The sequence below is a fragment of the Lampetra fluviatilis genome, chromosome 24 (genome assembly GCF_964198595.1).
Source record: "Lampetra fluviatilis chromosome 24, kcLamFluv1.1, whole genome shotgun sequence".
Lineage (NCBI taxonomy): Eukaryota > Metazoa > Chordata > Hyperoartia > Petromyzontiformes > Petromyzontidae > Lampetra > Lampetra fluviatilis.
In genome coordinates, this window is record NC_136298.1 from 12,121,053 (window position 1) to 12,143,971 (window position 22,919).

General features: G+C 49.3%; 1 protein-coding gene across 3 annotated transcripts in view; it reads right to left on the minus strand.

The window, feature by feature from the left end:
- Positions 1-22,919, minus strand: part of ACOT11 (acyl-CoA thioesterase 11) — a 34,813-nt gene that overhangs the window by 10,728 nt on the left and 1,166 nt on the right. For 2 of the 3 annotated variants that reach the window (XM_078867740.1, XM_078867738.1), the window contains exons 1-10: positions 15,681-16,306; positions 10,127-10,359; positions 7,645-7,714; positions 6,336-6,396; positions 5,576-5,677; positions 5,309-5,444; positions 4,787-4,952; positions 3,066-3,185; positions 2,573-2,723; positions 2,073-2,128 (exon numbers count right to left, since the gene is read on the minus strand). In XM_078867740.1, the coding sequence (XP_078723866.1) occupies positions 2,073-2,128; positions 2,573-2,723; positions 3,066-3,185; positions 4,787-4,952; positions 5,309-5,444; positions 5,576-5,677; positions 6,336-6,396; positions 7,645-7,714; positions 10,127-10,358 (1,094 nt within the window). In that variant the 5' untranslated portion in view covers position 10,359; positions 15,681-16,306. Of the gene's footprint in view, positions 1-2,072; positions 2,129-2,572; positions 2,724-3,065; positions 3,186-4,786; positions 4,953-5,308; positions 5,445-5,575; positions 5,678-6,335; positions 6,397-7,644; positions 7,715-10,126; positions 10,360-15,680; positions 16,307-22,919 lie in introns of those variants that run through there. The other variant, XM_078867739.1, reaches the window with a different exon arrangement.

The following is a 22,919-nucleotide window of genomic DNA, read 5'->3' on the forward strand; positions in this document are numbered from 1 at the left end:
GAGGGAGCAGTGAATGAGGAGTGTGGAGGCCCCCACAAGAGAGGGGGGCTTGAGAGAGACATGGACAGTGGGATGGAGGTTAATACTCTGCCCAGTATCTCTGCGTCATGTCCACGTGGGTTGTGTACGTTGAACCGAAGTAATCGGAGGTGCGGGGGAAAGACAACAAACTAAAGATAAAAAACTGTTCTAAAGATTGAAAAGTGCATACCTGTAGTGGCTTTCTCATAAAAGGTGTGGCGTAGGTGTGGCGTTTGCCGCGGGTACAAAATGTACCATTAAAATTCATAATAAAAATGTATAATTATAGGTGTTGAGTGTCGTTGATAATTAGTAGAAGTTGCCAGACAACTTCTGACACAGGAGCGAAGCGATTGGTGGGATTGGAATCGGGGGGTCTGGTGATCGTTAGGGGCGGCGGTTCGCATTGGGTTGCTGGTGGAGTATCTTTGGGGATGGGTCTATAGAGGTTGGGTCATGGTGGTGGGAAGGGGGGTTAAAGTGGGGGGTCAGGTGATGGTATATTTGGTGAGGAGCGTTTTGGTGGTGTCTGGGGTTGAGAGTCGTGGTGTGTGAGGTTCTGAGGGGGAGCACTGCTCGTAGCGTGCCGTCCTGTGAGGACGTCCTCCCGTTGAGTCGACTCGGGAAGGGAGTTCTGCGCGAGCCCTCTCCCCGGCTGGGATCTGCAGCCGTGGTTTAGCTCGCTCTGTTTGATGCCCTCTCTCTCTTCTTCCTCTCTCGAGCCGGACAGGCTCGGCGCCGGAAGTGCCCTTTGTCTCGCAGCGATTTCTTTCTCAACATGAGCTCTCCCGTGTCCGGGTGTCCGAGACGTGAACGTGGACAGGAGGACGGCATCGGCATCGAGGGGGTCCACAGCTGCAGGGGGGCCGAGGGTTGTGTGGCGCGTGGCGGAGCCCTCTACGAGCCGGGCCACGAGCCCAGGAAGTGAGTGCCGTGACGACAACGATGAGGTTTAGAAAGCTGCAGTGCTCTATCGTCAACGTTTCTCTCGGAGAAACGCAAGTGGCGCCGTCTGGTGGCGAGCACCTGTGGTGCGTTTATTTCTCCATCTGCTTAGTTTCCTCTCTTTCCCAGCTTCCCTCTCTTCGTGGTATCCCCAGATGACCTCGATGACCTTAGAGGATATTTTTCTTCTCCTTATTAGCCATCGTTTCCTCGGGGGAGGGGAATTCCAGACACCCATCTCCTACTGGTAATCCCAGCTTCCTTGAGGCTGGGATTTGATTCCATCTGTCCTGGCGAGGTCCCAGTGTCCGGGGAGAGAGACGTGCGTGGACACGAAGGCCCTTCCCTCGACCTTGCCTTGCTTTGTTCAAGCGAGTTGAACAATAGATGTATGAGGCGAGGATTTCGAAAGCATTCAGCCGATCTGCAAGGAGCCGGGCGACCTTTCCGCTGGGAATAGTCTGATAATGGATTGGGTGCTCGGAGTTCCCTGGATGTCCTGAATGGAAGATGGATGGGAGGTGTTTGCTGCTGAACCCTCCGGGAGGCGACACTTGTGTGGGGGTGAAGCTTGAGAGTTCAGCCAATTTTCCCAGGGCTCTGTCCGCCATCGCTAAATGGCGCCCGTGCGTAGTTTGTTATCAGGCGGTGGGGTTATTTTTTTTAATGAAACAAAAAAAAATTACATAAAAAATAGGATAAATAATTTCTACAGGTATAAAAGGTATCTTGATAGTTATCCTTGAGGTTATTATCTGGCACAGAGGACTAAGTAAAAAAAATAGATGTAAGAAGAGTAAAGCGTCAGTGCAGGACAATCGTGGCACAACACCACCGAAAATGTTCGTAAAACCAAACTCAACATGACAATTAGTTTTACAGTCAAGACCATATAACTCTCTACATGGGGGAGAACGTCTTTTTTTTTTCACGACCGGCTGCCCTGGATTCGAAACCAGGATCTCAGCAGTGCCTCTTCGGTGCTCTGACGCAGAATCAGGCCTCTCAGCCGCCTAACCACCTCCTCCACAGCGGACTTGTGCACGTGGATGTCGAAAGAGTTGATGATGTAGTTGATGTCAATCGACTGGCCGGAGAGCTCGTACCTGTCAAGACGAATCTTCTTGCGGGCGATGGCTTCTCTGTAGCGCCGCTCACCGTCCTGCGAGGTGGGACCACATCAATTCATCAGAGAGCAGCAAACGTCACCTTCCTGTTTGTACGTGCGCATGCACAGCCCTTGTTCAATCCTCTGCTGGACATGGGCCTCCACGACGGCCCTCCCCAGGTGAGTCGTGCAGCGTCGCGACGTCACTCGCATCGTTTTACTTCTTGGCCACGTTTGTGTTAAAAACACCTCAACTATGCTAACATAGTCTAGGCCTTTGCTTAACTTTGTTAAGCTCGCTGGCCGCAGAGGGGTCGGCCCACCGAACTACCGTGGGGACACTGACCCAGACCCTGGACTGACCCAGGCCCTGGGCCATTCCTGGGCCGGCAAAGTTCAGTTCCAAGTGGCTGATTCATTATGTATGTTGCACTTCTTTCGCACCGTACGGAAAACACGAATTTTGTTTATAAAAACGAGGTGCAAGAGCGATCGTACCCCGGCATAGGGCTTGATGCGTGGCAGCGTGCGCGCATCGCCGTTGTCGTCCAGCACGACGAACGTCATGAACGCGCTGTTGATGTGACGCAGGGACGCGGGGCTGCAGTCTCCCTGGCGGTACGCCTCCACACAGACCCCCACCTCCATGCTGCAACAACACAGTACACCGCGTTGCATCCCCACACTGCCTAGACACCACAACGGTAACAGGCCGCAACACCACACCGGATCACACCCCGCACAAGAGGATTTTTGGTTAAATAGGAATGAAAATGCGACTTCGCAAATAACGTTGTTATTCATCACCATCGTTCCATGATCAATCCGCTGCTGGATGAAGGGACACCCAGGCCGCCGTCGTCACCTCTCACGATCCTGCGACGCATTAATCCACCCAGCACCCGCGCACGAGCCGAGTCCGTCGCTCCATCTCCTCGGTGGACGAATTTCATTGGCGTTAGCGTACGATTCGCGCGCGCCATGCGCTTACCTCTTGCGGAAGGCGTTGTTGACGATGGACTTGAGGGTGAGGCGATCGCCGACCTGCGACGGCCCACGGAACTGGAACATGTCGATGTCCCGAAGGGTGGCGTGGGCGCGGCACAGACGGCTGCACAAGCGGGGCGAGCAGAGTGTCATCCTCGTGCCGGCGGCCGCCGCTCGGCACGCAAACGACGCATCGCTGCGTCCGTTACCCCCCAATCGTGCCATTGGCGACGTGTAGTCGAGTTGTTAAGGAGCATAAATTATCACGCGAACTCCGGTCATCCTTACAGCAGCGGATATTGGCTGGCCATCGAACAATGACTGTCACAGCATCGCGCGCTTCGGATGCACTTCTGCGGCCAACAGGAAAGCTCTTCCTTCCGATATTAGGAAGCCACTGGAGCTATGCGCGTTTAAATCATCTAGATTGAAAACTCTTTTCTTTAGAACTGCTTTTTGTGTTTAGTATGTTGTCCTTCCAAGAACCTTTGATTAGCACGGTTGGCTACGTACGGTGAAAAGTTAAACATACGTACATACATATTACTACTACACTTGTTTACTCAGAGAAGCCTCACCGAGTCTTGAGAATTGTTTTCAAGAGGGTCCTGCTACTGCTGCTGCCGTGTGATCCCAATTGAGTAATTTTTTAGAATTTGGATGTTTTGGCTAATATCGGATGTTTCTATTTTCTTCCATAAGAGGGGTTTTTTTGGGTTAGATCACTTAAATATTGTAAATGTTGTGGCTTTTCTCTCCAACACACCGGTGTGCTGTACTAGTAACGAATTGGCACGTTCTGTTTTACGTGACAAACCTTACTGGTTGGCTGTGTCGGGTGATGGCGGGTTTAACGACAGTTTTATATATTTATGCGATCTAACCCAAAACACCTCTATTCTGGATGATATTGGTGGCGAAAGCCTCCTACGTGTTAAACTTTTTTTCTTCTTCTTCCAACTATGGGAGGAAACCGTCAGACCCGAAGGAAACCGCCGCAGTACTTAGGGGAGAACATGCACAGTCTACACACAGAGGCACACGATCTGAGAATCAAAGTCAGGCCCGAAATCACCTTGGTCTGCGTCTTCATTCAACTTAATTTCAGCTCGTCAGTCAGCCGTGATTTGGTATTTGGTCGGCAGGAGTCCTAATCATCGTCACACTCCTGATGACTCTAATCCACTCCCACTCATCGCTGACTAATATAAAAAAATGAATGTAAATCCCTTCATTGACGAATATTTTTGCCACCGATTGCGTGGACAAGGTTAAACGGCCGTGATAAGCCAAATTTACCACGACGATGTTATTGTGCCATCCTTTTCGACTGGGCCGAGAGTGACAACTCGCCGCACTGCAGAACCCAGCTTAACCACGGCCAGATGAGACCACCACTTTCTGTTTACTTTTCTAATTTCTAAATAAAAGAGGACACACAACTCCCTGTTTATTGTTTTGTTCTGTTCCCTTTTAATACATATATATTTCGACACACACACACAAACAACAACAACAAATACTACTGAAACACATATTATTCAGATTTCCAAATAGCTGATGTGTAAACATCTCAAGTTTGTCTGCAATTAAAACAAGGAAATCCCTCACCGGCCTTGAGTCTCTCTTTGTTTGCACGCATAACAAGAATTGTATTTTCAAATTGACCATAAGGTTCAGGGTGCGTATGACTTTGTGCATCCGACCTCAAGGGGGCAGCCTCACCTGGCGGAGATGGTGGCGACGGCTTCCATCCACGCCATGATTTGCCCGCCGAAGGTGTTGCCCTGGTGGTTGGCGTGAGGGGGCAGCACTAGCTCCACGCTGTGCACCCGCGTACGCGCCGCGGGCACCAGCTCCTTCCCGTAGTCGACGTTCGGCCCCAGTGTCACTTCACACACGGCGGAAAAGGTTGGTATACCACCGTCATCATCATCATCATCGAAGCGAGCCAGGGCATGGTGGTGCTTAAGTCCCCCAGCGCCCTGGAAGCAAGGGGTGGAGGATCGCTTAGAGCATCGCATAGAGGACTCCCGTACGCAATGGGCCGCAGAGTGGCAACTTCGCAGCAGAGGGCGGCGGGGCCCACGTCATCAACAACAACACCATCGTCGTGAGCCGAGTGCCGTGGTGCGTGTTCTGCCGTCCAATTCCCCGACAAACTCCCGAGTATGCACAGCCACGCGGGAGAGGCCCGAGCCCGTCTGAGCGGCGGACAGTACGAGTGCGGGGCGGGGGGGGCCTCACCGTCCTGGAAGGGGCAGCTGTGCACCAGCTCGAGGATGGTGTCGGCGTGGGCCAGGCGCATGCGGCGCCGCTCCGCCGCCAGCGTGTGCTGCAGGCTCTCCTCGCTCGTGCGCGGTATCAGCGCCTGCAGCTGCACCTGCCCGCGCACAAAGCGCGCCCCGCGTCGATGGCGTCAGCGTGTGCGTCGCCGTCGCCGCGACAATGTAAAACAGGGTTGGTTCTGTAATCCACAAAGCATCGCAGGGGCGGTGTGTCAAGAGGATTTACCTTCTCGCCGCTCAGCGATCGAGCCACGAACGTCGAGTGGGCCATGCACACCAGCTTCTGGTTGCCGGTTGACAGATCCTCAACGCGAACATCAATCCCCACCTGCAAACAACAACGCCAATCAGTACATTAGTCGCAATGCGTGAGATGAACGTGAGATGAACAGAGCATTTCATAAACATATATACAAAACAACTGTAAAAATGACCATTCTCCAAGTATTCCACTTCAGGTTTTCAGACAATGCTGTACTAAGATGGTCTGATTGGTTCTGCGAGGATGCTGAAGATCACGTTTAATAGTACGCCACTATAACACGTCATGAGAGTGCGTCATGGCAATACTGCTGCGTAGGTTTTCACGGTTGTGCTACACAGCTCTCCGACATGTTCTCTCGGGTTGCGCCGTGTGTTGTTCAGCACAATATCCGACGTTTCGCTCCATGCGCTGAGAGCTCTCGTGCCGAATAGCACGCGGAAAACACATCGGAGAGCTAGTACGCCATCGCGTAGTGTCTATTAAGCAAAGGATGCAAACATAAGTGTACGAATATAACGGGTTACATGTGTCTCCGCTGCTAACGTGGTAACGTTCAACTGGTTTTTGCTTTGTTCACATCTTTCAATGCTTTTAGACGAGCCCGATTGCTCAATTTCCTGACATGAGCGTTGTTATTATTATAATTTTGACTTCCCTCTGCCGCTTTGCCCACGTTTCACACCGAGCGGGACGGGGCCAGCGTGCGTCTCACTCAACCCACCTCCATGCTGGTGTTAAACGCCCGGTTCACCTGGGCCTTGATGTACACCGCCTGGCCAACCCTGCAATGGCAAAACACCATGTCCTCCTTGTCAAACTGGTTTCAAGTTGACATTTAGTACAGTGATAATTATAATTATTTTTTGTTTCATCTACTTCCATGATGAGACCGTTTAATCAGGCTGAGCTCCAGCTCCTCTAGGATAGCGGGGGGAGGGGGGGAAGGCAGTCGAGAGGTTGTCTGGGGGGAGCAACCGTGGCAGTAATTCACCCCTGGGCCGCCAGTGCCGTTTTGGTGGCTTCAGTGCCACCCCAGCATCGCCCCTAGCACCGGCCCTGGGTTCAATCACGGTTGGCCTCACGCCTGAAAACTGGCGGAGCGGAAGCCGACCGGTGCCATGTTACTTTGTAAACGATAAAATTGCACAACCGTAGAACACATTATACAGTATGGTTATAATACATTATACATAATACACATTATATATAATGTTTTCCACAGACTTTACTTATTTATACTTTGCCCAAGACTCATTTTCTGGAGGGTCCTGGACATGTCTGCAGTAGGGGGCAATGTCACTTTGTATGATCCCAAGTTGAGTAATTTGCAGGCACATTCTCAGCATTGGGATGTTTGGGCCATTGACAGTTACAGTAAAATACAAATCTCTGGGATATCTGAAAAATATCCAAAATTGTCCATAAATGTACAAAAAATACGAAAATTTTCCAAAATAAATATTTTATTGTGAACCGCATGCCTAATATTCAATTAGTCAAGATGCAAATACAAAAATCAAAGGCATTCAACAACAAAAAAAGTAAAAATTTACAAATGTTTTCTTCATATGTAATTTACAATCCATTGTAAATCCACAATCACAATTAGGCGTTCCCGTGTTATATCAGTCGTGAGGGTTCTTTTTGACCATACTTCACCACACTGGTTAGTGTTGGTTAATGAGGGATGAGTTTGGATCCAACTCTCCACTACCGTGAGCGGGAATGAAACTAACCCGTGCTTCACTGCTCCCCCTGCCCGGTTAATATTCCTACAAGGTGCAAAACCGTGAATTAATGAAGACACGCGATTCGTAACTTTTGTGAACACACTGCGGCAACATACGGTGGCGATGCCGCGACCGACTCTCGTGCGTCATCCGCGCATGCTCTCCTTCCCAAGCGTAAACACAACACAAATGCCGCCAAAGAACGCCACGATACAGTCCTGACATTCCGCGGAGGCTTGTTCTAGGCGAACACGTGTTTGACTAAACACATGTAAGGCGTGGAATATAGAGGACACCTACTTTATGGCTTCCTCTACTTGAAAGTCGTCCATGGAGGCCGTTACGCACAGCAGGCCTGCATGCCTCTCCGCTGCAGAACCGCAAAGCCACAGACAGGCGCACGGATAAGTGAACGTGCGACAGAGGGGAGGGGGCTTCCTCTGCAATCGTGAACAGTTTTGCAGAGTTTGGTAGTACATGTTGTTTACGTCGTTTATTGTGAAAATTCGGTCACAGTTCCTATGATCACTGTTCCATTGCTTTTATGACTTTATTTTGGTGATTTTCGAAAAGTTTTTTGGTTTGGCCATGTTTGTGTGTTGTAGTACAGAGTTAGACTGATGGCCTTAATCTAAGTTGTCTTGTGGTTGTTGTTGTTTGACTTGCATTCCACTGGGATTTTTGCACACAGTGTTGGTGTACGGTGCTTTTTCTGCGATATTTTGCTGTCTTTTCTTGGATTTTCTGTTTGCACATAGTCACTATAAGATGTTTTCTTGTTCATGTTTTAGTTTTTTGTTTGTTGCGGTTGCACCCGATTCAAGAGCCGAATGGCTCACAGGGCTGTACCTAATAAATAAACTTGAAACTTGAACAGCCGCCACCTGTGTCCAACTTCACTGTGGCAACACCGTGTGACTCCGCAAGTAAAGAGGCATATCGTGCACGGTACACACCGGGGTTGTACAACTGTCCAGTGGTGGCTTTGTTTATTTACATTACGGCCGCTGAGCACAGGCCGGGAGCAAACAGCACCACGGGAGGTGCTGAGTCAACTCTTTTCTTGAATTGAGCAGGATTATTACAACTTTAGGATAAGAGACAATGGGAGAGAATTCCCAAGAGGAACAGCGCGAGGGCAGAAGTCAACAGAGAGGTGTTGGGCCTTGCAGTGCGGCGAGCGTTGTCGTGACCGACAGCATGGTGAGTGGGCGGGTGAGTGGATGGGTGAGTACGACAGTGAGTGTTGTTGTGACCTGCAGCATGGTGAGTGAGTGGGCGGGTGAGTGGATGGGTGAGTATAGGAGTGAGTGTTGTTGTGACCTGCAGTATGGTGAGTGAGTGGGGGGGTGAGTGGATGAGTGAGTATAGGAGTGAGTGTTGTTGTGACCTGCAGTATGGTGAGTGAGTGGGCGGGTGAGTGGATGGGTGAGTATAGGAGTGAGTGTTGTTGTGACCTGCAGTATGGTGAGTGAGTGGGCAGTGGAGTGGATGGGTGAGTATAGGAGTGAGTGTTGTTGTGACCTGCAGCATGGTGAGTGAGTGGGGGGGTGAGTGGATGAGTGAGTATAGGAGTGAGTGTTGTTGTGAGTGAGTGGGCGGGTGAGTGGATGGGTGAGTATCGAAGTGAGTGTTGTTGTGACCTGCAGCACGGTGAGTGAGTGGGCGGGTGAATGGATGGGTGGGTATAGGAGTGAGTGTTGTTGTGAGTGAGTGGGCGGGTGAGTGGATGAGTGAGTCTAGGAGTGAGTGTTGTTGTGACTTGCAGCATGGTGAATGAGTGGGTGGGTGAATGGACGAGTGAGTATAAGAGTGAGTGTTGTTGTGACCTGCAGCATGGTGAGTGAGTAGGGGGGTGAGTGGAAGAGTGAGTATAGGAGTGAGTGTTGTTGTGACCTGCAGCATGGTGAGTGAGTGGGGGGGTGAGTGGATGAGTGAGTATAGGAGTGAGTGTTGTTGTGACCTGCAGCATGGTGAGTGAGTGGGGGGGTGAGTGGATGAGTGAGTATAGGAGTGAGTGTTGTTGTGACCTGCAGCATGGTGAGTGAGTGGGTGGGTGAGTGGATGAGTGAGTATAGGAGTGAGTGTTGTTGTGACCTGCAGCATGGTGAGTGAGTGGGGGGGTGAGTGGATGAGTGAGTATGGGAGTGAGTGTTGTTGTGACCTGCAGCATGGTGAGTGAGTGGGCGGGTGAGTGGATGAGTGAGTATGGGAGTGAGTGTTGTTGTGACTTGCAGTATGGTGATTGAGTGGGCGGGTGAGTGGATGAGTGAGTATGGGAGTGAGTGTTGTTGTGACCTGCAGCATGGTGAGTGAGTGGGTGGGTGAGTGGATGAGTGAGTATAGGAGTGCGTGTTGTTGTGAGTGAGTGGGCGGGTGAGTGGATGAGTGAGTATAGGAGTGCGTGTTGTTGTGACTTGCAGCATGGTGAGTGAGTAGGCGGGTGAGTGGATGAGTGAGTATGGGAGTGAGTGTTGTTGTGACCTGCAGCATGGTGACTGAGTGGGCGGGTGAGTGGATGAGTGAGTATGGGAGTGAGTGTTGTTGTGACTTGCAGCATGGTGAGTGAGCGGGCGGGTGAGTGGATGAGTGAGTATAGGAGTGAATGTTGTTGTGAGTGAGTGGGCGGGTGAACACGATGTCGATGAGACAAAACAGTGTCTGGCAGACCGAGTCCTCCACACGGGTGGAGGAATCGATGCGTGAAGTTCACGGGAAGAGTCGCGACAGGATGGTGGTCGCGATAAGACAGTCCAGTGACAAGAAAAGTGAAACTGCTCACCAGATAGACAGGCAGTGACGTCCATCCACTTGAGCATCTGACCCGTGCTCAGTTCCCCGAGGTGGTTGGCGTGACACGGCATGACCAGCTGGGTCATTTCCACCTCCGTGGGGTTCCTGCAGTCCTCCGCTTCGCCCAGAACCTCCGTCTCCCCGTCCCGCGTGTTGGGCGTAACCCCCGCGGGGTCCACTCCGTTCTCCATGGGAGTCGGTGCTCCGGGGTGGGACGACATTCTGATAAAAATGACCGACATGAGAAAATAATTGCGAGCAACGATTACTTCGTGAACGCGCCCTTCGCGTTAATAATAATATAATAAGGCTTCTTGGAGCCACCGCCAACGTGGAATTGGGCAAAGGTTGCTCAAAAGGCGGGGCAAAAGTTCCCGTTCTTGCATAATCAGAGAGCTGTTCTTGTCGCAACTACTTGGCATCGCTTGCTGGCACTGTTTTTGAGCTCTCCGGAAATCCACTGCTGGATGAATGCCTCCCTAGCTGTGTTAGCCCTGGGGGTTGCTTGTCATTTTGCTTGGATCTACTGCACATGCTTTAACCCACACTAGTTTAACGGTGTCTACTTCAAAACGATGACTTTGACATTACATCATATCGCTTCATCGAGTATAATGCAGCACGTTGATATTCATTTAAAGCGGTGTTATTATCGTTAAGACTTACAAATAACCGCCGGCTGCGAACGACCGGCGACGACCTGCGCAGTGAGTGTGTCTCTTGCTTTACCTGAGGAGTAAGCTGAAATTTACTCTCAACTGGTTTGTCAAGGTTACGTGATCAGCCCTAGCAAACCGCACCTTTAAAAGCAACCTTGTGGTTGTACATACTGTTCCCATCTTTAATAATCACCATATCCTTCGGAGGTATTGAACAACACTCGAATAGCATGAACCCATCGCAGTGCAGATAAGGGGAGTTACGTGGACAGAGCGGCAGCCCTGCAACTGCTGCTCATGCCACTGCAGGTGGAAGGACCTCCACTCGTGGGTCATTTTTGCCTGCTCTTCCACACTGTCCAGGACGTCTTGGAAGAGGTGGCAGTAGCCACGAGGGGAATCAGAAATGTGATATTCAGCCGTTTCACACAGAAACGGCCTGCACGGATAGGTGTGCATGCGCACACAGCACTATACTCAATCCACTGCCGGACGAGAACACTCCCGCTGTGTGCGGGTCTGAGCGGCTCTATGATCCTACTTCATCACACTGGGCGATGCGGGTCGGTGAGAAAGCGGGGAAGGGAAGACATAGAAATATGGTACAGTACAACAATGATTTTGCTGCTCTGCCATGTGCTAGCAACATAGCCCAGCATAAGCAGCAGCAGGCAACACCTATTTTATGCATTGGTTGGCACCCATCCAAGCACTATTCGGGCTCAGCCCTGCTCACACGACCGCGCACGATTTTGCGGTTGTCCTGCACGGCTCTCCCGATGTGTTTCGGGTTGCACCGCGCGTTGGTCGGCACAGCGTCAAGGGATTTTGCTCCGTGTGCAAGGAGTTTATTTAGGAACTGCATTTTTCGGTAACCAATATATGCTCAACCGCACACGGTGGGGTGCAGCCTTAAAACACATCGGAGAGCTATCGACCTGCTTAGCTTCCGAGATCTGGTGAGATTTGGTGAGATCAGGTGCATTGTACGAGTGCCTCGCAACCGGTGTGCCATGCAACATTGCAAAGTGCCAGGGGTGCCGTGGTGTTTTCGGAATTATGGAAAGAACCTCGCCGAGTTTCAAGATTCATTTTCAAGTGGATCCTGACAACAGCAAAAATTCCCAGTAGGAGGCGATGTCGCTACGTATAATCCCAACACGGCTTACATTGTGTTTATTTTTAGCTATGGGGGAAAAGCGGAGAACCGGGAGGAAACCCTCCACCACAGAGGGGGGGCCCGAGTCAGGAATCGAACCTCGGGACTTGTTGGTGTGAGGCACGAGTATTACCACCATGTCTCTTGGGTAGCGGCTTCTTTCTTAACCCAAACAGACTTCGGACTTTTCTCTGGCTCAGTGGTAGGTACAATCAGCTGCACAATCATTTGTGGTGGCATGAAGATGACATTGGCTGCACCCAAGTACTCTCAGATGAAAGGGGTTGCCCCCTTTTACGCTCTGATGTGCACGAGCTACGCGCGGTTTAATCGTCCAAATTACCTTGCGTGAGATGGGCCACACCACTGTCGCGGATGGCCTGGAGTCAAGAGATATCGCCGCACAGCTTATCGGTTCACCCTCATTGCGTACAGAGGTTAGGGTGGCAAGCCAAATGCATGCATCTCTTGCACTGATAGCTGAACACGCACTCACAGGTGTGCAAAGAGGCAGGGATGGAACGATGCACGCGCTCAGAATTATACTGAAAGACGGAAATGGGTGCACGTTGATTCGACAACATATGCAGGAAAATGACGTAATTATCGTCAGCCATGATCAATCCACTACTGGAGGAAGGCCACTGCCACCTTCCACGATCCTGTGAAGCAACAATCCACCCAGCACCTGCACATGGACTGATTTAATTAGCCCATCTCCGAGGTAGACGTCCCGTTGGATGCGTTCCGTTTCGTGGCTGCCACACTCGGTTATTATTCTTGACCATCGCCCATCATTCCTTCTCGAGTGACGTACCCTGCCCCAAGCCCCACTCTTCCAAATAGTTTGTAATTATGTTACAATCACCGTAGATCTTTATACCCGTGAATAGAAGTGGGACTTGGGCAGGACAATTGCAGAGACGATGGCCGACGGTCGAGAATGACGATCGGAGTGGCAAGCTAAGAAATGGAACGCCTCCGAGAGGCGATGAATCAACTCGTTTACAAGCACCACTTGGATTATTACAACGCAGAGACAGCTGAGAGAGGCCTTCGCCCAGTAGAGGCTGGTGACGATTAGCGCGGTTGGCTACGTGCGGTGTGAAAGACGCTCAACATACATCCATACATGAGCCTATCCTCCCCTCTGGTTCAGCTCCGTCGCAATAAAAGTTGACAAAACTCCACTTCGCGACCACTTCCGCCCACCACGCTGATCCCATCACCTAGATTCTTCCGCGTGATGAAATTTCCCAGGGTTTGCCATGAGGGTTACAACGGGTGGGGAGAGCGCGGAGAGCCATGGGGGCGCGGATGACACAGGGTAACAGATTACAGGGCCACGCGATGGGACAAAGGGCTCTGGCCACGTGAACGTGGATGTGGAAAGCGGGCTTGGGCTCCAATTGACGTTGCTGCTCAACCAGTGACTGCAGAGAAATGTCGAGATCAAGAAGCACAGAGAGGGGCCGGAGTAGAATTACCTGCTCGAGGCGTAATAAGTTTCGAAAATGTTATCCAACAAGAATAACATGAATCCCGGAGACACACAAATGAGTACAGTCGCGTGCTCAATGTGCACACGGCACGTGTGACAGGGGGCACACGTGAACAGAGGAGCGGTATCTTAACCCGGGTTACCCGTGGCACAAATCGGGCCTGCGGGTAAACACACGGCCGAGATAATCTCGCGGCCACCTGCCCATCACCCCGCGGAGCTGCGACCCGTTGACAGTGGCCCACATGGCACGGAGCCCAGTCTGCAAGGACACGCAGAGTCCACCAGCGGGCATCGCACTACGACCCCAGACACCCCCCCCCCACGCGCCATTCCCACCCAGCTGCTGCCAGGGTGACTAATTCTGCACAAAGATCCCCCCCACCACACACTCCAGCACCCCCCAGCCCCCGTGTTTAACCCTTTAATAGACTGTCAGGGCAAGTGCTGTCAGCGAGCACCTATTATGGCTGGCACGGCACACGAGGGGGTGGCTGGTGATGTTCACACACTGCACGAGGTTCTCATGTAAGCCTGAGTTGACCGAGGTGAGGGTCCAGCACCCGTTCAAGTATTCGTCAACGATGTTGGCCGTGGGTGGGAACTTAACTTGGGTTGCTGGGTTCCTCACGCAATGGATGAACCACGACACTACCGCTCCCTTTGCACGCACAAACACCACCTGTGCTGGTCTCATGAACCACGCCAATGGTCAGGATGTCTAGCTCTGTGTCTGAAGACATTGTCTTCCTAGCTCTCCGATGTGTGATGTTCGACGTTTTTCGCTCCACGTGCGGGCAGCTTCTGCAGGAATTCGAGCGGAGCGCCGTACAGCACGTGGCGCAGCACGAACATGGAGAGCTACACAGCACCAGATCTGCACTCCGGAACCACGGCGATCTGAAACACCCCGCGACAACGCGGAGCAAAGCGATTGCCGCTGCACCTTTTGGTCGAGAGAGAAAATTGTCAGCGAGCTGCACAACTCAATGAACGATTGCTGCGTCACTCATGCGGGTTGTACGGCCGTACTTGGTCAGCACCGGGATTTTGACGGGGAGGCGCCCAGTACTGGTTGAGAGAAAACTCCCCACTGATATGGTCACGGCCGGGAATTGAACCCTGGCGTCTGGGCTCATAGAGCAATAATGCACTGACCACCGCATCACCGCTGGTGTACGGTGTTTTTTTCTGCAATATTTTGCTGTCTTTTCTTGGATTTTCTGTTTGCACTCAGTCACAAATTCACTTTAAGATGTTTTTTTGTTGATGTTTTTGTTTTTTGTTTGTTGCGGTTGCACCCGATTCAAGAGCCGAATGGCTCACAGGGCTATACCTAATAAATGAACTTGAACTTGAACTGCTCCCTCCACGCAAACAAGTGGAAAGCTCACATCCACCTGGTCAAACCCAAACATCAGGTGCCCAGAATAAGTCACAAGACCACAGCTTCTTTGTTTCCATTAGGTCATGAGACCCCCTCCCCACCACTCTGCCGCCACCGCCCCAAGACCAGGGCGTCATTACATCTCACCGATCCAAAAATAATTGGCACGCTAAACGCTTGTACACCACGTGACAATAAACGTGTTTGGCTGTGTCGGGTGGTGGAGGGTTCTCAGCCACACACATTTGGTCTGACCAGTGCATTGCCGAACCCCAGAAATGTATTACGAGCCAAAGATATGAGCGACAAAAGCCTACTCCGTGTTAAAGACATCATTCCTGTCGCCAGCACCCCCACAATGCAACAGAGTTTAATTGGCAGGCCACACAAAAGCGGCTTTGTTAATACACAGGGCACCTTTGTCACCGCTGCTGGAACATTGCTTCTGTAAGCACACACGATGTCCTGGCGGCGGCGGCGGCGCTGAACACCACCATGCTCATCCGTGCTTAACAGGGGCTGGAAAAGCTTTGCGTTTGTGTGCCATAACCCACCAGCCAATGGTAATGCGAAGCATTGCTTTAGCAAACGTTGATTAAGAGTATACTCTTTGGTTCTTTCGGTAAAGTCACTTAGGTATAAACAATAATAGATAATAATAGATCCATAAACTTTACCGAAAGAAACAAAGAGTATGGATTCCTGCAGTCACGAAAGCTTCAAATCAAGGTTTATTAAGAGTGCGTCTTGTCTTTTATATATATACAGTAACTTCATATAATCAATGCTTAGACGAGACTCAAAAAATGAACAGGTCTTATCCGCTAAGATACACACCTGGGTTGTGGGTCCCGGCTGTCCAACACGGGTTTGAAGATTGTTTTAACAAATAAATAAATTAAAACCGAAAGATAAATAACTTGAGCCAAGCTACCAGCAGCGCTACTTCGTATTCCAACGTGGACGTTTTCCTTCGAGGCTTGTTTTATTTTGAAGACGCTGCTTTGAAATCCGGCCGAAATTTTGGCTTGCACCTTTCTTAAGAGAATTATGAAAATGCTCCACAGACTGACGTCAATTGTCGCATAGGAAAAAACTAAATCAGAGGCAAACGTCTGCTTATATATAGAGAGGGAGAGAGCAGCTGGCTTCCCGCTTGCCTCCCGATAGAAACTGAAACTGCTCACAGCAGCCAAAGCGTGAATATGAAAACCTCAACCCAAGCCCACCGCTTGATAAACACAGCGGATCAGCTGCTTGCGCACGACGGAGCACGTGAAGGAGCTAAGCACGTGGAAGACGTCGCACGCACGCACGCGGAGAGAGACACGGCAGGCAGCAGCTGTTCTGTCGAGTGCTCCGGTGCTTCTACGGTTCACCCGTGAGCGGCGGGTGAACCGAGGTGCTGCCAAAAGCGGGAGGTCCTCGTGGTTGCTTGGCTCCATGCGCCGTGGAAAGTTTGCGCCGCGCACGTTCCACTGGGACATTTCGGCAGGGTGGCGGTCACGCGGACGGGTCGGCGGGCGGATGGGCCAGCGGGCGGGCGAGGGGTGTGTACCGTCCTGCGATCCAGGCAGATCGTGTTCCACTTGTGAAACAATTCGAGCTGGCAGCTGATATTTATTTTGAGAGCCGTGCCGCCACCGCCGTCGTGATCATCATCATCATCATCATCGCCCATGCCGACCAGTTTCCCTGCGTGCCCCGTTTGGGTTTGTTCCGTTGTTTTTTTTGTGGAACAAGTTTGGAAAAGAAACGCAATGATTATCTGGCATAATGGGCTGGACAAACAAAAATAAACGCATGTATATTAGGTAAAACACGGATATATTGTTTACAGATATCGAATTCTTCCTTATTAATTTGCCAAATATCCCAATAAAGCATAGAGCCACATAGCTTGGGGAATTGGCGCCTACGTACATACAATAACACGCGCAGAGACAAGAACACAGAGAAGTAAGAACACACGCAGAGATATCGTCATTCATACGTAGAGGAGCACTCCCGTTGACAGAACCACTCATATAGACATTATCCCACACGAAGGCATGAACGCATTCAGATAGTTAACAAAAACATAGCAATACGTAAATAAATTGCACAATACAGTACAGTTTGAGGTGGAGGAGTTGTAAGAGCAGTTGGAGAACTTGCGAGGTAGAGGAAGTGGAGGAAGAGGTCTCGAAGGCGGAAGAGCTAAGCAGTCTGATCTTCCTGTATCTTGTGGTAGCCTCCTAGGTAGGGCTGTTACTCTATCTCGAGGTGTTGTTACATCGTTATTCACAGACGAATTGTCATCCGGGCTCTTTAAATTGAGTGCCCAAACGCAGTCCCTCACCTCGGCACGTGCTCTGCCACACAATCATTAATTCTCTTTGACAACCACTCGCAACTCTCTTCTTCTCACAACTGACAAACCCGTTTATTCATTCACTCATTCTACCCCACCCAATTACTCACCAATTTACCCATTGAACCTCCCACCACACTCACCAATTCCCTTACTTGCTCCATGCCAAGTGACACTACTTTAGGTGGGACAAGCATGGCAGTGACGCAATGCAAGCGATGTCATTTCCTTTGACATCATACTTTTGGATCAATCCTAAAGTATGTCCTCTCAATTTGATATTTTTATACGTGTCTTGATTTTATAGGTAGAACGACCTTTCTTAAATTTATAGTGTAAAGTATTGCGATGCCCATTTTATTAGGGGCGAGTTTTTACTCAAAAAATAAATCGAATTATTTAATTGAATGAGTATCAGACAACTTTTCAGAGCATCCGAAGCTTCGCATCCGTACCATAACTTTCAGATTCTTCTGATTAAACTGAAAATTATGATCCAGATCCTTGATGATGGGCTGGCCCCAGTAAAGCTATGCAGGCAGGAGCCAGAGCCATTCCCAGTGCGACTTGTAGCCCTGTCCTCAACGCTCGGTGTAAGGGTCTCATAAAAACGCGTGTCAGTTTGACACGTAGGCATTCGCGACCAATATGATTCACAATAAAGGTTTTTTTTGGGGGGGTTAGATCACGCGAGTATAAATGTGTCGTTAACCCGCCACCACCCGACAGAGCCAACCAGCAAGGTTTGTCACTCAACAAATCGTGCCAATTAGTGACTACTTCGTTTTCAATTTCAGTACCGTGACGTTTCGCTGGTAATTACATCCAGCATCATTGGGCGATTTGATCAGATAAACACACGCATCTAATAAAATCAAACTCTACATATATACATGCATAGATACATTTGTGATCTTGGATTGCATTACAGTACTGCACGCAATAAGCACCCACGCAAGAAACCCAGCACCGGCCACTCTGCTGCTTCTGACGCACATTCTCTCTGCCTTGCATTCATTTGGCTTGCTGCACCAATACGCAGCACGAAGCCTCAATCGGTGCTGCTGTGGCTTTGAGTGCTGGGTGCGTTCGCTAGACCCTAATATTGGGCAATACCTCGCGCGCACAGACATTCTTAAAAACCTGAACGTAAAAGTGACAAAATCATAAATCGAAACGTATTTTCCCATAAGGTCTCATTACATGACCTAAGATGCGTTCCTAAGAAAAGATGATCTGACCAAAAATTCTACTCACACAACACTTTTCAACACAAATGAGATATTTTCACACATGCAAACACGGAGAATAATAACTCGACAGGTAATGAGAAACGAATTCTGTGCACTGTGATTTACAGCGCATGTCGCTTGGGGCTATGCTGTGGCTAGGTGCTGAGCAGACAGTCCAAAGCATGGTGGAACGTATCCTAGTCCGAGCTACATGGCTTGGTTTATAAACAAGTGGTGATGCTACAACGTACGTTGGCGGCCAGGCAAATGGCCTGGAACGGTATAAAATGCACGCACGGACAAACGACAAAACGTGAATTTTTTTCTCCGCCAGTGCAAATCCATAGTCTGTGCGCGCATCAGTCAGTTGACCTATAATATCAAATCTGGTTGTCCATCGGATGAAGCTATTTGTAATTACTGGCGAAATTTCGTGCTCAGTTTGTAAATGTTGTGGATTTGCTCTCCAACACAGCGGTGTGCTGTACTCGTAACGAATTGGCACGTTCTGTTTACGTGAAAAACCTTACTGATTGGCTGTGTCGGGTGGTGGCGGGTTTAACGACACATTTATATTTACGTGATCTAACCCAAAAAAACCTATACTATGGATGATATTAGTCGCGAAAGCCTATTTGTTAAACTGGCCTAGAAAACCTAGATCTGTCCAATGACCCTTGACATTTCACATGGCCTCCAAGTACACATCGCCTGGAATATGTACTTATGTAGACGTCACCGAGTGGCGAAATCCGGATGCTGCTGCTGTCACAGACGTACTACTTGTCATCGCATGTGGGGTAGATGCCGTGTCTGTGTGTCTAGACAATTTAGCATGAACGCCAGCTAAACATACCAGCCTGTACTGCACTGCAGCCCTACTCACGCTCAGAGGAATGAAGAACAAAGTGTACAAGCTCGTTTGTTCTTCCAAAAAAAAAACTTAATTAACATTCGCTAACCGATTCATCACAACAGGTTGGCCAAATGCCTCCACACCCCGTCCACCCATTGCACTTGAATCAGATAATCCACACTTTTAACTCGTGGAATACATTCAAATTCGTTTTCAAACACAGATGACTCATGGACAACCCCAACGGAGGTCATTTTTCTTACCCCACTATGGAAATTGCTCACTCCCACAGCGGGCTAAAGGGTATAACAACAACAGAGTCTTTTTTCGTTAATCCGGAAAGGACGATTATCTATGTTTGCCCCCTGGCTAATATACGAGATCGTGAGACAGAGCAGAGAGATAAGTAAAGATAAAGATATCACTGAAGAACATTGTGGCCGTCTTAGCCAAAATCCCAAATTCAACAAAGCACGAGAATAGGTTTTCCCATTTTTTCTGGCAACAAAACAGCTGTGTTAAGATGTTAAACCACCAAACTGAAACCTTTTACAAGGAATCATGTCTGCATTAACCACAATGCTTGTGGTCATAATGCAAAAAAAAACATGCTCTGATATCATATGCATTGTCTTTCAAACTAATTGGTCCACACCAGAGGCAGATTTCTTTTGAGCCTCGTCTCAGACGGTGTTAGACCAGAGGACGCCAAAAGGCGTACAGCACAAAGACAACGCACTACCAGAGAAATGAGAGCTCGGGGTTAGCAGCTACATCATGGGACCTCCTTTGCCAGTACCAAAATATGAGAATAAGTTTTCCCCTTATTCTTGGCAATAAAACAGGTATTAAGATGTTAAAACACCCAAATGAAACCTTTTACAAGGAATCATGTCTGCATTAACCACAATACTTGTGGTCAGAATGCAAACAAAAAACATACTCTGATAGTTTCAAAGACAATGCATATGCCTGTGGTGGAGTATAGTTATGGGTAAGTCTATCTCTATCAAGACATCTAGTCAGCCTGGAAGAGTAGGCCAAATACACTGTGTAGTGGGGTTCCCTAGAGCTTCCCTCGAGTGGACGACTCTTTCGCCTGCAGTGGCGTGAGGACGCAATTGCTGCACCTTTGCCTTTAAGACAATGACGTCACTGCATCCGATGTTTTTTTTTGTAAATAATAACAAACCGAATGCAAGTTTGTACTGTACAGTATCATCGTTTCAAAGCCGTCAAGTTGTTAACCTGCCAAAAGTGACGGTAACGTGCCTTGCAAAATACCCAGGCCCCGTTGTTTGACACGGGGTCATTCGTTGGTGGTTTCACCATGTCAAAGGTCGTGAGGGTCAGTCGCACATGGCATGTTGACACCTGGGGCTGAGGTTGCCTCCACAACGGAGGCTGACACTCAGCTCGGTGACGAAACTGGCACCGCGTTTAAAGCTCGTGCTTGTGACACCAGCACGCCAGTGTCCGCAGCAGAGTTCAGCACAGACTCAACAAGACTTGGCACCTATTGCTGTCAAGAGAGAGGCCCCCCATTGAGTTTGGCAGCTCTTTTACAGAGACGACCGCAGCCCTAGACCGTGGGCAGAGGTGGCGGTCAAAGGATATTCCCGTTACATAAAGTTACAGTACATAGCCATCTAACAGTTGTTATATATACTGGAGATCGTTAGTTTCATAAACATTTAAGAGTCACATAAATATCCATAGACCACAGCGGGTAGAGTGGCGGGGGGGGGCGTCCATAAATGACGTCACACGATTTTGGACGATTTTTGACCCCCCCCCCCAAAAAAGTCAGACCCCCCCTCAAATATGACGTCACAAAGCTCTGCCCCCCCCAAAAAATATATATATATAAAATATGCTTCAAATCGCTTTAAACAATTGTCATTGTAGTGCGCATTTAATGTGGCGCTACACTCTGATGTTGTAGGAGAAAATATTGATCTAAAAGTCTATTTAATTAAGTAGAACGTGTTGTCTGTTTATTTAAAGTTGCGCATTTTGATGTGACGTCACATTTCTCACCCCCCCCCCCCCTTCGTCACACATCGTCACAAATGTCTGACCCCCCCCCCCCCCCCTAGGTGCGTGACATCATTTATGCACGGCCCCTTACACGAGCAAAAACAACAACAAATTAGAGTATTTATACTAAACCCATGCAAGAACTCACTACAAACAGGATGTTGTTCGTGAATGAATCTCCACTGTTTCTCAGACTATGTATGTGTGGCTATGTGTGGCTATGCGTGCCTGTACACGTGGTGCTGGCCAGCCACCCCCTCGTGTGCCGTGCCGGCCTTCTTCATAGCTGCTCGCTAACAGCACTTGCCCCAACAGTATGTTAAGGCTATACGGGGGATCTTTGTCTTTGTGAACATATTATTTAATGTGTGCATGTACCTGTAGGTATGTGTGGGTCAGAGTTTGTGTGCAGGTACATAGCCTTCATATAAAAGGTTAGAACCCACAACCAATTCGGACTACAGTTCTGTATTATTATATGTTCCAGTGGAGAGCTGGGGGTTAAACAGGCAAAGGTGAGAGAGATTGTGGAATGCCATTGGGCAATGCTTTGTAAATTGCACTCTGAACCTATCCGGCCACAGATAAAGTCAGTGGAAAGTGGTGTCCACTATCAACTTGTCCTGGACCTCCTCTAGGTCGACTCAGCCTTAAATTATTCACAGGCACGGCGTGTAAACGTCAGAATTCGAGAGACAAAGGCGACGACACCCAAACTAACAGGTTGTGTCGCCCACGCCCTTAATAGGTGCTCGCTGACAGTCCGTCTTAAAGTTCAATGATCTCCGTGCGTATGGGTCAGACAAGTCAAACTGGGGATTGCCTAACGTGACGGTGTAGAGCCAGGGGTTACTGTGCAAGAGATGTAATCAATCATCAAGCGAGTGATTCACGCACTCACATCCAAACCCCGCGTTACCCAATAACGCACAATTACACCCCTGACTGTGTTTTCTCGACACAAGCATGTGAGTCCAGGATGTTATTAAATCCCAGATTAAGTCAAATTTCCCTCCCTTAAAAAAATGACTCGTCACCATCAGCGTCATCAGCCACTGCTGGATGAAGGCCTCCCCAAACAACGGTAGCGGAAATGCCACACATGCGATGTTATGCAACGTTCTTACAACAATTGCCTGCCTACTCTTAGGTTTTGTCGGTAAAGTCACATGTAAAAAGGCACAACACCTGATGAAGGAAGCTTGTGTTGCATCCGAAACGTCGTGATTTAATTGATTTATTTTAATTAATTATTATTATTTTTTAAAATGTACCTACGTGACTTTACCGAAAAAACCTAAGAGTATGAATGCTTGCAGTCACGAAAGCTTCAAATCTAGAATGAATTGCCTGCCTCTCTTGATTCCCAGCCGTGGCGGACATCAGTGGCGAGCGATACTCTGAACCGGTCCAGAATCCCACGACCTTTGACCAGTCCGCACTGACCGGCGTGGTGAAGTATGGTCGAACAACCCTCATGTGGCATGGGGGAAGCTGTACATTGCTATATATATAAGATTGCGTGACTCAACCATTGCTTATTATTTTTAACTAGTTTCTAAGAAACGTCTTTCATTTCTTCAAGACAACCCCAA